Raw genomic sequence first — 15,915 nt, 5'->3', positions numbered from 1 at the left:
ATTTTATTTTCTTCTCTATGTGATTTTTCATTATTTGAAGTCTCAATAGATAGTTAGAGAGACAGATAGATAGATAGACAAAATGAATGAATGACAATTAAATGTAATAAATGGTGCAAAATAGCACGTATTGAATGACAACAACAATGATGACAACAATGACAACAACGTCCTTTAGGCCAGATTGAAGATGGCCGGGATAACACAGCTATGCTACACAGCCTTTTATTCAAGGCCGCCTGCTCACTAATTTTATCTTTAGAGCTACATGCGTTCAACATTGATTTTACTGCCAGAGCCGGGCTTGGCAGAAATGGGAGCAGAGGAACACAACAATGCTAGTGAGTCACTCCACATGTCTGTGTTTAACTATTTCCTTCCTGAATACATAAAATGTCCCACACATCCACACACAGATCACAGACCACTCTGCACTGTCCTGTATAGCCTAGACACAATAAAGCCGTTTATTAGACGTAGACAATGTTTATATTTATATGCGCGGTTTAAAAATCTATAAATAGGCCGTATGTTCAGCTAGCTGAGGCAATCCCGTATTATGTAAGTCAGAACTGGATAAAAAAATCCATACCAGCACCAGGGCAATGTTCATTCCACCTTATTTGGGAGCAGTGTTGAAACAGATTGTCATACTCTACCCAGAAGTAACTTATTTCAACTGAATTTCTTTATAATTCGTATGAGACGTCTAACCAGGATGGACGTATTTACCTCTTCTTTCATTGTGAGCTCTAAACTGTTCGAAAGGTCGTTTCCTGAACTGTTACAGCACACATCACCTGGCACAGATGCATCACCTAGCACATTAAACTGACCTTCTGCGAGATGTTTGTCTGACACGACTCCTCGCTACATCCTCTCTGTACGAGCTCCTAAACTGTTAACAATGGAGCCAACGGCATGCCGCAGTCTCCACCCAGGAAACTCAGCGTGAGAGAGATAAGAGCGAGCGAGAGGCATGGACAAGAAGATAATGCCCTGATGGAATCCCTCTGTGTCTATTTAGCTCCCAAAAACCTCCAAGCCTTTATCTAATAATTCTCTTTTAAGGCAAGACTTTCCGAATGACTTTGTAATCACCTTCTCATCCCTCGTTGGGAAGAAAGTAACTTTCGGTCTGTATGGCTGTTTGTTCTGTTAGCTGTCTTTGGAAGACTTTAGACTGAAGAGAAAGAGATTTGTGTGAAAGAGTGAAAGCATGTTTTGTTTTGGTTTTTTTGCAGCGATGCTTTAGCTTTTTATGAAGAGTAATACATTAAGCGCATTTGTATGCACTGTATGCACATGAATTTGAAATAAAAGTAACCACACCCTCATTTCCAACTAAATCTTTAAAAAATAAATAAATAATGAAGTCAGAATATTGAGCTGATAAGTTTGTACAAAATAAATAAGAAAAAAAAAGAAATGCAATTAATAGCAATTACTATTGTGTCAATTGTGTCAGGTTTTACATGTTTGTTCATTATCAGTAACAAAAATGGTTAAATAGGGTATGCTAATATATTAACCCTTAGAAGTCTATGTTCATTATGCAGAAAAAAAAATGCCTTTAACAGTTCATACTAGAGATGGCACAATACCACTTTTTTCTTTTCTGATAGCAATACCAAAACCTAGAGTATCAACTGATATTGGGTTTTTTCTTTAAAGATTTAATTGTTTTTTATTTAGTTTTTTTTTTTACTTCTTCTTCTTTTCATTTCGGCATTTCCCTAGTTCAGGGGTTGCCACAGTGAATCAATTTTCTCCATATGTCACTGTCGTGGGTGTCTTCCAGCGACACCCTGGCCTCTTTTAAGTCGATGCTTATTTTTTTTACTTAAGAACTTAAAAATGACAGGAAAAAAAAGACATAAAAAAAAACTTACACAAGCTTATGTATGACAGAAAAATGACATTGCAAATATAATAAATATAAATTTAAAAGGTACACTATGGAAGTATTTTTTTTTTTAATAAAAAAATAAAACTGCATGCATTTTGCAGAAGAACACTGTGCTTGCTTGTGCGTCAGCGCTGCATGCCTGTACGGGTGAATATGGTTTGCACACCGATCATTGTGAGGGAAAATGGATATAAGGCGTTTTGTTTTGTTTTTTTTAGCCGGTAAAGGGGTTGAAACTGAAACAGTAACATCCTCTGATGCTGAGCAAGAAAACAAGGTGTGAAAATGTCTATATGAGTTCCAGCTTACATGAACATGATATGAGCAGAGCATAAGGAATGTTAATGTACTTTGCATGACACTGCAGCAGCTAAACCCATACTTTAGTTGTGCCTCCCCTTGGCTAGCGATACCAAACTAGCCTAGCTAGAAAATTATGATATTTTCTCAGTCTGGTATTCCTACAAACAAACAGTGACAATACCCGAGGCAAGTTTTAAGATAAATCCAACTTTTTCTGATCATGTCATACATTGACAGCTAAGTTACCTCAGCTTCCATAAAAAAAACAGTCCAGCTAATGCCCTTGGTTTTGACAAATAGGAAACACTGATGTTTTTAAATTAATTACATTACAAAAGTTGTTAACCTAATGATTGCTAGTCTGATAAGGTCAAACGTGTTACAGGTGGTGGTGGATGTCTTTTAGTTGAAGTGAATAGTTCTTTCTCATAACTAAAAAGGCTTATAATTTGCATGGTCCTTGAAAATAAAATCCAGCACCATGCAATAACAACCCATACAGAAATCACCCTTTACAATGCTTTATACTGAACTCTGTTACAGAGCTACATGGCTATCTATTGATTCAATAAAACAACTTACCTGTTGAGTAAGAGAAAAGCCATCTCTGGCTCTTGGTTTTTACGACACGTGATTCCCCGGAGGTTTGCCGTTTTGCATGGTCCATGGTCTCGCTCATTGTGACAAATAACCTACGCTACTCCCACACCGTACACGTGACAAAGTAGCCAAAGCTACTTTTCTCTGTTTATGGATATGACGAGACACGCACGGGCAAATGACGTATGTGCGCAATTTCCCACGAAATCTGTCCCAACGGGTCTAAAATATAGATACTTACATTCGTGAATCAGAGTAAGATAAAAACAGGGTTTGGAAGATGGATTTATGATTTACTTACTCATGATTTAATTTTTGTTTATTTTGAACAAAAAAGTTACATAGTGTACCTTTAAATAAAGTTTAAAATTATATATATATATATATATATATATATATATATATATATATATATATATATATATATATATATAAAATCTAACTTACCAAAAACACAATCAAGGCTCTTTATATGTAAACATTTTTGCTGTTATTGGCCTGAGACCAATCCTGGGTGTCTCTAAGTATATATATATATATATATATATATATATATATATATATATATATATATATATATATATATATATATGTGTGTGTGTGTGTGTGTGTGTGTGTGTGTGTGTGTGTGTGTGTATAATGTTTTTCATATATTATAACATATATATAAAGTTTTACATATATATATATATATATATATATATATATATATATATATATACATACATATATATATATAAAGATATATAGATATAAAATTATTTTTTTTATGTTATGACATATGTTATATAAGGTTTTTCAGCACAGAGAAACTGAGATGTAACAGAGATGTACACTGAGATGGAAATTTGACCTACGCATTTGGTTTACAACTCACTCCCCAAACCACTGATGAATGACCATTAGCGTAGGAACTGAATAACAAAACATACGATTGGTCAGAATGTTTGCAAATTGTGGTGCTGCGTCCCAATTCGCCTACTTACTATATACAATACACTAAATGTATGTACTCTTTTTGCGAAGAAAAAATACATGCCTTTCAATGTGTATCAAAAGAGCATGCAAGTACTGGGACATACTAACACGTCACGTAATGGAAGAGAACATTGTTGCCTAGTTACGCACATGGAGTATAGTCTTCTGAGTATAGTACAGCTAACTTATCGGTTTGAAAATGAAACAGCAAACTGTTCACTGGTAAACTGTGATGCGATGACTTTTAAGAGGCTTTACACTCTTAATTTTTTTCCGCAGGAAGCCTTGGGCCACTTCACATTATATCGCTGCAACAAGACACAATTTTAAGGCAAGACTCTATACCAAATAATTCCAATATGCAAGACATGATCAGTCCTGTCACAGGAAATATGGCCGACCTCCACAGGTTCCCGAGTGAGAAAATTCAAATGATTCCAAGTTAAAAAGTTTGCATGTCCTTTTCTGAATGTTATACATGTACTATACAGTATATTCAATAATAAATCGCATGCTCACCCCTTTAGAACTGCCTCCAACCTTTTCTGCATCCTCTGAAAGAAGTTTGTAGCCTCATCTACTTGTAATATTTGGCTCTCATGGAATAAAATCAAGACTGCAGACAGACAGAGTCAGGGTAAAACGCTGACCTCCTTGTTTTCATTCCTCTCAAACTATTTTTTCCTGTTGAATTCACCTTAAATAATGGAATTCTCTTTTAGTAGAGTAATTGAGGTACATTTCTTCCTTTTTCACCCAGAAACCATATTAGAGAAAATATTTGCACTAAACTGTAACCTTGTGCAGAAGAGAACTTCTTGCTTATTTGGTGAGAATCACTGAGCAGAGTGCCTGTGCTTGCAGGGGATTAAGCTTAGTAAAGATTCATTTCAATTGACTGAGATTAAAGTTTAAAAAAAAAAAAAACATACATATTTCACATGTGGATTTCTTTAAAATCTTTTTAGACCTCTTGAGAGTTAAAATGAGAGAATGAGAGAATATAATCAATATTCAGCACTTACTGACACAATTGCACAACAGTCCGTGACACTGTGAGCGCAGTGACTGGCACTAACAACCGTTTCATTTCACCACTTTTTCCATCCTGTTTGTGTTTTAACCTTCATGTCAAAAGTAGTAAATGATTCTCAACCATGACATTAAGTTAGATTCAGTTTGGTTCAACTGATTATTTTCAGTTCATTTTAACCTCAGAGTTTCACTGTACAGTAAATGTTTTTATTCCACAGTGCTGTTGAATGCTCGAAGCTGATTGAAATTATGAAAGCTCGTCAGATGAAGATGAAAAGGAAGAGGGTCGGCAATGCCACGGGAAGCACCTTTAACATGAATGTACAAATCAATGTGAGCTAGCTAGCCGACATGCTATAACGTGAGTGTAGCACAAATAAACAGAACATTCCGGCATATTGTGTCTGAAATGTCAATTACTCTATATCAATTATAGAACTGCAATACTGCACTCACAATCATGCGGTTATACTGAATATCTTGTCCTGTAGCATCGTGCCTACAGCCAAATCCCTCCTGTGCCCATATTCAGTATAACTGTACTCTTGCTCATGCGATATTGCTTAATTGTCTTACAAAAGAATTCCAGCATAATCGAAACAGACAGTCAGCGTCACAGGACTCTGTGAACGTATATACATGCTCGTGTGTCCTTGTGTCTTATTTTTTCTACACGGTATTTAGAATCTCAGGGTGGCTAACTCAGAAAAGAGGCCTGTGGTGTACCTGGACCACATGGTCCTATTTTGAAGCGTATAAGATGTAATGCGAAGCCTCACCACTGAAGCCACAGGCAGCAGGTCTTCACGGGGTTCAGCAGCCCCTCGTCTTAAAGCTATTATGAGCCACCGCTTTTGATTCCCTGCCAGCAGCCGCAATACACAGACCTCTCCCTCTCTCTCTTTCTCTGGTTCTCTCCGTCACTCTTTCTGCATTTTCCCTCTTGGCTCTTGCTCTCCAGACTAACAGCTGCAAGAGCACACGGTGTCGGCACAAGCTGAAAACCTAAACACTTCCCTCAGACATCCTGGACAGTGTGAAAGCACACGGTCATCTAGGAACACTAACGTTTTGCAGCTGGTACAAATGCTTATATAGATAGAACACGAACGAGGAAACCAAGCGCTAAACAGTAAGCCTGAAGTGAGAAACCCAGGTGTTACTCTTGACTCAGACTTGACCTTTTAATCTTTCTTAAACGTGCTTTTTTTTTTTGCTTGCTAGTCTACCCAAAATATTAAGCGGGTTTCCTAGGATTATTTCACTGGCTACTTTCTTGGAGACATGCTTACTTTTGATTGCAAAATTATTCTGTTGGTTTTAAATCAAGACTTACTGAATATGCCAAGGGTCAAAAAGAAAAAGAGAGAAAAGACAGATGAAATGCTTGTAGGGAGACAACTTCACTCATCAGCACTATAAAAAAAAAAAAAAAGCTCTGAACAAATTGCTTCTTTTATTACTCGTCTCATCTGATCTCATTATGTTTTGTTTTGTTCTTATTACATAACATAAATAACCTGACATTGCATTAAAAGGTATGTGATATTTTGCACATGCAGATTTCATTTAAGTGACTGTTTATCTTCACTCAAACAATCAGCCAATCAATCAAACTAACTATAAACCTTGTAAAAGCAGGTTCGGTACTTGAAAATACTCCTGGTCCATGGCTCATAAGATCCTCAATCTGCAGCCTGGCCAAACTGAGGCTCTATAAAAACCATGTGCAGAGTAATGCTTCACCAGGCTTGAAAGTGCTCAAAGAAACCACAGAGCTCACTCAGAGGGATCGATAACGCTGCACACAAATGTACTCGCTGTCTAGCCGGAGACGTATGCATCAAGTCCACCAAACTGCAACGAAAGGGAACAAACAACTTGTCCTATGTGATCAGTTAGGAGCTGTACTGGCCTGAGGAATGAATGCCCAATCCTCAATGTATTCTGGAGCAGGACTGAGTGTAGAGGAGCATAAAACACACAGCAATGAGGTTAAAGAGGCCCACCTGACAGACAGCGTGAAGTCTCCTGGGTTACTTTTGCTCGGTCGAGCCAGGAAGCTGCCGTGGACGCCTCGGGTCAGGAGGAGCTGCTCTGCCTCGATGCCAGTGATGTTCGGGTGGAACCACCTGGAGTAATGTGAGAAATAATGTACAGCAGCGTCACCACAGGGTGTCCCAAAATCTCCACACATAGGGAAAATTAACACTTGTTAGCAAAACATCTTCCAATTTTTTTTTAAACTTAGTTTATATGATATATTTTTATCAGATAGCCTTTAAGAACACCTTCGACAAAAGAAGAACGTATTGAAATGATTCTCATGGCTGGATCGGGAAGCTGTTGCAAGGTTGCGATGGACTTTAACAGGAAACATGGCGAGCACATCACACACGAGACTGTTTCCAAACTTATTAACAAATTCAAAAAGACTGGAAGTGTTGCAGACCGACTGAGAAGTGGACGTCTACGAACATCCAGTGATGAAAGCACAACCGGGGTGATGTGGGCAAACATAGTCCCCTATGTATGGAGACTCTTTTGGACACCATGTACAATTCTTGTTTATAACAGTATACATCAATAAGAAAATGTACAGTGATAAAGGCAAGCATATTAGCGTTATGTAAGGAATAAAACATGACAGAGCGCACTGTTATAAGAAAATGAACAACGAAGTGGTGTGCTGTTTTACTTCTCTTACACTGTAGTAACTTGCCAACAATGATATTTTCTTGTTACTGAGAAACTGAAAAACGCCAAGCTCTTCATCCCAAACTTTCCTGCGTTGGAAAATATAAAGGAATACCTTAAGCATTTTACCAAAGCACTGACACTGGGGACTCCTTCCAAAAATGCTAAGTAAACATCTCCTTACAGAACGGTTCACCAAATTAAGAGTTATACAGTTTTCTTTGTTAATTTACAACACAAGTTTAAATCCATTCTTAGGCTTAGGATACTCTGTTTAAAAAACCAAAGTAACCTGATTTTAACAAAGAAATATTCCAGGTCAAAAAAACCATCTTGACACTGAACCACTGATGGCTAAGAGCATTCTCCTTAATAAGTCTGTTCCGACCAAATAACAATATACTGCCATTGCTTTGGTAGTGTTATGCAAGGAATAACAAATCATATGAGTGTATAATTCTGCGATTAGCCCATGATTACAATGTTTCATTTATTAACGAATATCACATTGCAGTTAGACTTAATGTTGTGGAACATCCACGTAACAAGTTAGCTCCTTACCATAAGTTATCATTTATGTTGTAGCAACAGTCGCATCTCCCCAATCCATCTCTCTCTCACTCTCACTATCTCTCACTCACTCTCACTATCTCTCTCTCACTATCACTCACTATCACTCACTCTCACTATCTCTCACTATCTCTCACTATCTCTCACTATCTCTCTCTCACTCACTCTCACTCACTCTCACTCACTCTCACTCTCTCTCACTCTCTCTCACTCTCACTCACTCTCACTCACTCTCTCTTTCACTCTCTCTCACTCACACTCTCTCTCACTCACTCACGCTCTCTCACTCACGCTCTCTCACTCACGCTCTCTCACTCATGCTCTCTCACTCATGCTCTCTCTCTCTCTCTGCGCATGCGCGGTGTTGGAGTGAGCGTGGTGTGTAGAGCGCGTGAGAGCGGTTTGGCGTCTTGTCAAAGTTTTTTGCGAGTTTGTTGTTTTTTTCGCTTTTCTTTCATTAATTTATTGAGTATTAAGTTATTGAGTTATCGGTGGTTGGTGAAAGCTTAGAGCAGAAGTGAGTGAGTGGGACGCCATGGCCTCCGAGGCCGGAGGGGTGACGCTGTCTCTCCGCCATGGCGTCAGGTGTGTACCGGTGAATGGTGAACAGGTGGAGGAGGTTCTGCTGGCAGTGGGAGAGCAGGTCTGGTGCGAGAACATCTACTCCACCTCCCGAATGAACAAAGCTGTGGTTATCTTCCTAAAGAAAGAAAGATTCGCCAGTACGCTGTGCAAAAATGGAATATGGCCGAAAGGTGCTATGCTACGAGTCACCCCTCTTTCCGCCCCTGCGACACGGGTCGTTATTTCTAACGTGCGCCCTTTCGTTAAAGACGAACTGATCATGAAGGAGCTGGCCCGCTTCGGAAAGTTCGCCAGCCCCATGACTGATATCCCGCTCGGCTGTAAGAACTCCGTGGTGAAACACGTTCTGTCTTTCCGGAGACAGGTGTATATGTTTATCAACAACCGCGACCAAACACTGGATATTAACTTTAAGTGTAAAGTCGGCGACGGCAGCTACACCGTCTTCGCCACCACCGAATGCCTGAGGTGTTTTGGGTGTGGGGAGATCGGACATAAATGGCTGAGCTGCCCACGCAGAGCGGTGCAGCCGGGGAGCTCCGGGGGAGACATGGCCGGGGTACAGCAGCAGCAGCGCGGAGACAGCCAGTGGGGGGACACCGGAGAACAGGAGCCTGGGGCAGAGGGGGGTAACGACACACAGAGGTCACAGCAGGAAGAGGTCAGTGACGAACACAACACTACTGAAATAATTACAGCACCCAGTGATAGCACTGACACCCGTACCCATGATAGCAACAACAACAACACCGCAGACAGCTTTCATTTCAAACCCTACACCGCTATCACTGTCGGAGACAGTGACTCCGCACAACCGCAACAGAAGAACCCACAGGACAAGAACATCGTGAACAATGAAGATGACCAGGAAACAACAAGGGAGGAGATAGACAAGGTGGAGGAATCGTTTAAACAACCACAACACAATGTCGAGATGTTGGAGGACTTGGGCCCAGAGTGCAGCGCAGGAATTACAGGAGAGGAACCCCTCACAGACATGGAGGAGGAAGACGTCACCCCAGATCAACTACACTTTTTTAACTGTCCAGAACAACCTGAGCAGTTCTACACCACAGAACAGATTAACCGGTTTCTAGAACTGACGAAAGGAAAACGAAACATCTTGCTGACTAAGTTCTTCCCGGACAGGAGAAACTTCATCAAATCTGTACAACACACCATGGGCGTAATGTCACCAAGGAGACGCTACAGATTGAGGAAATGGGCAGCAGTCGCAAGAGAGGAATTGACGGTCGTTGACATTATATGTTAGAAATGGATGCGCAGTAAATTGGGATTATATGACTACAATGGATCTATAGTAGATCTGAGAATGTATTTTTGGGTTTCTGAGTTTGAAGGTGTGGGTGGGGGGTTTGTGGAGGTTTTTTTTTCCTTCCTCTTTCTTCTTCCTTTTTTCTTTCTTTTTTAAATGGAAAAAATTATTTTTAAAAATGTAGATATGTAAATATACCCCAAATTGAACACAATAAAGGTGTCTTAAAAGTCAAAGTCTCACTCACTCACTCACTCACTCACTCACTCACTCACTCTCGGACTCTCTCACTCTAGAATTCAATCTTAATATGAATGAATAACATTCAATAAGTTAAGAAATCTTACTTTAATCTACAGAATTGAGTTCATGTGTTAGTGTTAATTTGAGTAATGTGTTTTCTGTTTATGAGACCAGTTACTGTGAAACAGCTTGCTGAAATGGAGAGAATTAAGTTTTTATTTGCATTTCTTTCAGAATTGTGGAATTAATTATTATTAATTTAAAAGAAGGCATAAAAGGCAGAACTATCGGTATCGGTATCGGCCGATATCACTCGGAATAATCGGTTATCGGTATCGGCCGATATCACTCGGAATAATCGGTTATCGTATCGGCTGAGAAATTTAGTATTGGTGCATCTGTAATATTAAGATATATTGATATCATGATAAATTATGTCACAATGCACTTTTCTCAGATATTGTGTGTATCCGTACGGAAGCCCTAAGAGGCCATGTAGTATTGTTTTTTTGCTTTGTTGTTTTCTCATAATCACAACTTTTGTGATCAGAAAATTTTCTGGTTATCTCCGCATAACAAAAACTTGCTTTCTTGTGATCTCGATTAAATTTTCTCATGATCTCCACGTAAGAAAAAACGTTTGGTGATCTCGACATAACAAAAAGCTGTTTCTCGCGAGAAAATCTTGTGCCTTGTGAACGGGATTGGTGTTGCATGCATGCTGCCCTCTTCGCCCTCACCATAATAAATGCAATAATTGCCCGCTGTAGAGATGGACTTTATCACCTTGTAGACCTGACGGCCTCCTTCTCAAGTGTCGGACACTAATGTGGAAGTTGTCAATCAGTGACAGACACAGAGCTAGTTCAGCTTGAGTGAGTCCCTGATCAAGTAAAAACGAATTTGTTCATCCATGATGCGTGGGGATTGCGCTAAGCTTTGGGTGCGTCCAGAACAAATAAAAACACGTTGTTATGTCGAGTACACGGAAAAATTCAGTTGTGATCATGAGAAAACAACTATTTTGTTACATCGAGATCACAAGAAAGTTAAGTCGAGATTACGAGGTAACAAGAAAGAAAGAAAAAAAATAATGCATGGCCTCTTGCGGCGTCCTCATATCTGGATTTTTATTTATTTATTTATTTTTTAGATGTTTGACAAACTCTGATCGGGACACAGCTGATTTGATGCAGGATTTTATGCTGTATTTTAAAATTGTAAAATGTATATTTTTTACAGAATTTGAATTTCCTTCCTTTCAGTGCTAAAGAATATTTTTTGTAGAAGAAAATGTGGGTTTTTTTAATGCAACACTACTGTACATCATGATGCATATTGCGTATCCTCGAAATGTCGTCGATATTGTGATATGATGTATAACTTTAGCATAGCATAACTTGCATAACTCTTGCGCTCCAATCTATTTGCACATTCTGGCCATCACTATGCATGCGTAGCTCTGTATGCCGTGTAAGTCACCACAATATACCACACTGTATGGAAATATTTTTCAGCTGGACTCCCATGTTTGGGTGATGTTGTTGTAAAGTATAATGGGACTTGCTGCAAGGCATGTCACTGCAATGATTATGCCATGTATATCTCCTTGTATGTGACAAATAAAGCTGTTTGTCATATCGCCCAGCTCTGCTATACCGCTGAAGTTAAATTCCACTAATTCTAAGCCGCTGAGCTCTTCGACGGCATATTCAAATTAAAATCAGGTGTGCTTGTGTTGTAGTTTAACAAATATGTGGAGCAGCTTTGTGGGAGAGATTTGCGGGAATTATTGTTAATTCTATTGTATTAAGGCTTATTCGCTTTTCCTCTAATATTATACAGTATAGTGTATATTTATAAACAAATAAAGCCTTACTGTCTAGATAACAGCTTGTTTACAACGTTCGTTGTCTGCACTCGGAACTCCAAAAACTTGCAAGAATCATCTGAAATCCTGATTATTTTTAATACATCTTTGTGAATTAGAAAAATTACGTATAAACTTTTTTTTTTTTTTTTAATCATAGAATTTGTTTCGGTATTGACGATATAAGACATTGTGTTTAAAAAGATACATTAGAGCAATATGAATTCATATATAAATAAATATAAGAATAATAACATTTCTAATATCTAAAAGTGCCGCCTGAAACAAAACATTACAAGTCACCGTGTCAGCTTCATGAATGTCCTGCTGAATGAGGCTAGAACCCATCGCAATCTGCCTTTTAAAAGCGACTTCTCAATCGTTTTGTATCTGTTGCAGTGGGAGAAGGGAGAGTTGGGGGTTGGGGTAAGAGAGCCAGATGCATTCTGGGACAGCACCGGGCCTCTCATGCTTCTTAAATGGATCGGTCTGTCAACTTTTAATGGCAAAAGATTGTTTAGCATATCTGTTCAAAACAAAAACCTCAGATAAGCTTGTCTAAATCATGATATCATTCTATACCCTAAAAGATAGATGGATAGATAAATGGATAGATAGATAGATAGATAGATAGATAGATAGATAGATAGAATAAATTTCTATATTAGTTATCTTTTTAAAACCTCTTTTCTAACTGTAAATGTATTTTTGCCTAAGGGAAAACCGTTCCCACAAATTAGTGAATAATACATGACACTTTCAGGGGCATTTTTCACTCATTCATAAGTTCTATGACTCACATGCTTATCAATAGACGATGTTTTCCCCTAAAGTTGAATCATAGCTATTTTCACCCTGTCTGTTCAACAGAAATAAAGCATGTAGCATTTACTACACGTGGAATGAGCATGAATACTTCTCTATTCACCCTAACTGCTCTTATTGATTGTCAGAGTTTACCACACCATGCCACAGCACAGCTACTTCCTGGAAACATATGTGAACACATAGAGAAAAAGAAATTTTCCATTTGGCAATTTCCTGCTTTATTATCTCTTAAAACATGTGCCAGAAACTGAACAGAGCACGATATAGCAATGAAAGATACTGTGAAATGGTGTATCGCTTCAGAATGCTACAGAACAGCTCTTAGATTGATGAACTATGTTGTGTTTTTTACTGAAAAATATAACTGACACATTGACTTCCTGAAATGTGCAACAATGATGCAACCATCTAGAGCATTTCTCACACATCACGCATTTTTCGATGATATTTTCCTTGACAAAAGCAAGTCATGAATGGTAGTAGTCATTCGGTTATACACTGTGCAGCAGGACCGGTCTGAACGTTCCTCGGGCTTGTGTATTCTACATACCGTTCTCTGCCGTATTCATGTGCACATCGAGCTATTCTAAATGTAAAAAAAATAAATAATAATAATAAATTACTCTTATTTTGTTTTCAAATGGAAAAACAAGTGTGTGATGCTGATATCTCACTGGTAACACACTCAGGCTTCTCTGCGAGTCTGCTTCAGTCCTAAAGAGACTAAATGACAAACTGTAATGAGAATCTAAACTAGCAGTTATAGCATCTCACCGCAGGCGGATTGTGGCCTTGTGTTTTACACGCAAGACAAAATAGCAAAAGTAAGAGATTTGCATCAAATAACAATGATGCATATTATACAGAATAAATATAAATACAGACTGAATGATAGCATGAAGTACATGGACATGAATATAATCTAGAGAAAGAAAGTGATGGACAGAAACTACTCATGCTAGATATATACCTGGTTTTGGTAGTGATGATCTGCACTTATATAGCACTTTTTTAACCTTAGCGGTTCTACAAAGCACTTTACACTGGTTCTCATTCGCCCATTCACACACACACACACCAATGGTAGCAGAGCTGCCATTCTAACTTGACAACTTGGGGTTCAGTGTCTTCCCCAAGGACACTTCGGCATGTGGAGTCACATGGGCCGGGAATCGAACCGCCAACCCTACGATTTGTGGACAACCCGCTCTACCACCTGAGCCACAGCCGGCCATGATGATGACGATCACTCCTAAGCGTGAGTTTTAAGTAAGGAATAAGACACAACGAGGCACGCTGATGATGTGGAACCGAATCACTGTTACCACAACAACGTTGATGATTTTCCAACAACCGCACGTCCTGGAGAGCTTCCTCATACACCACAACAATTTGGCAAAACTAGCAATATTATTCATTAAAGAATGAACCATAAACACACATTCCCTCATTAGCTTCAAGTGCTGACACTGGAGACTCCTTCTAAAAAAAAAGAAGCCAAATTAACATCTCCTTACAGGAGACTTTTAAATAGATTACACACTTTTAAAAATATGTTTATGTGTAAACTGTTGCTATAGAAACGAGAACATATTCGAAGAAGTGCGTTAATATAAACCTGAGAGCCGGTACTACTGTCAGAGCTGCTAGAAAACCAGTCAACACCTTCTGACCAATCAGATACGAGAATTTGAATTCAACTTCATATCAAAACACCTGATGGCAATTCTACTATAAACGATACAGATCACAATATTTAGAATTGCAAAAACTATTATGCTATGTGTATGTTTTTAAAAAGTTCAATGCACTTTTACATAATGTCCACAAAAATAGACTTATTTTAGCGATGAAAATAAGGGAAAATATATATTTGGAACTATTTGTACATAAAATCAGCTGCTTCCAATACGATTTTCTCATTTATTAAAAAAACATTTTCAAATTGTTAGAAAAAATACATCACTATGGCCATGTTATCACAGAAAAGTGTATTGTGATATTATTTATCACAACACTGATATTATACCATCATATTCCCCAGCCCTAATCGCTCCTTCCTCTCGAGTAACCCTGAGCCCCCCACCCCCCACTGGCACCCTCACCCCCCGCCCCTTTACAACAGTTTAATCCTGAGCCCAGGGCCTCTTCACTCACGCCTTCACTTGTCTTCTGTGGAGGATCTTTCGAGCAACACACAGCTTGGAGCGTCGTATTTCTGCATCCCTATAACGCATGTGAGAAAAGACACGCAGAGAAGTGTATTGACAGGCGCACTTTTTCCTACCTCACCATTTTGGCCGGAGCCCCTGCTTCGCCTCGCCGCTCACTAATCCACACTCAATACAGTTAGACGAGGAGGGAGGAAGGAGGGAAGGAAGGCAGTGCTGCTCCTGCTGAAGGAGGAGGAGGAGGAGGAGGGTAATCTGGGATTTGGATGAGCCTGAGCCGCCCTGATAGGAGCGTCAGTCGGCACAATCAGCCACTGAGCAACTGTCCATCACTCTTCACGCCTGACACAGCGCAGTCACACTCAGTCCAGCTCGACTTCTCTTTTTATCTTCGCCCTCGATATGTTGCAACTGTGCTGCGTGCTTTTTTGTTTTTTGCTTTTTTTTAATATCCCGCCCAGTGCAATATGCACAGAGACGAGAGCGTCTAGCAGCAAGGTTTTGCGTGTAAGCAAAGCAAACAAAGCCGTGCGGTGGTGGAGCAGAAGGCTGCCGTGGCAGTGAGAACTACTTTCTGTGGTAACTTGAGTAAGAGCTTCCACAGGACAGAGAAAACCAAGCCTGACACGCTTTTGTGACATAAAATGCCCACTCAGCCATGAAGCGCCAATCGAAAGGCATTCACACAGTTGTAATCGACTTACATTAGAATGCAGCCAGACCGAAAACAGAAGGTGGAAAAAAAAAACAAACCTGATTCATAATAGTGCCCTGACAACGAGTTTCCACTCACAGAGGTAATAAGGAGCCGCGAACGCGGTAAGATACGGTAAATAGGTCGAGACAGGAG

At 39.3% G+C, this 15,915-nt stretch overlaps 1 protein-coding gene across 3 annotated transcripts in view; it reads right to left on the bottom strand.

Moving 5' to 3' along the window:
- Positions 1-15,915, bottom strand: part of ptpn11b (protein tyrosine phosphatase non-receptor type 11b) — a 41,553-nt gene that overhangs the window by 18,780 nt on the left and 6,858 nt on the right. For 2 of the 3 annotated variants that reach the window (XM_053643080.1, XM_053643081.1), the window contains exon 2: positions 6,835-6,957. In XM_053643080.1, the coding sequence (XP_053499055.1) occupies positions 6,835-6,957 (123 nt within the window). Of the gene's footprint in view, positions 1-6,834; positions 6,958-15,181 lie in introns of all 3 variants that reach the window. The other variant, XM_053643082.1, reaches the window with a different exon arrangement.

Source organism: Ictalurus furcatus, chromosome 15, assembly GCF_023375685.1.
Source record: "Ictalurus furcatus strain D&B chromosome 15, Billie_1.0, whole genome shotgun sequence".
NCBI lineage: Eukaryota > Metazoa > Chordata > Actinopteri > Siluriformes > Ictaluridae > Ictalurus > Ictalurus furcatus.
The sequence above is the reverse complement of the archived record's forward strand: the minus strand, read 5'-3'. Positions and strand labels throughout refer to the sequence as shown.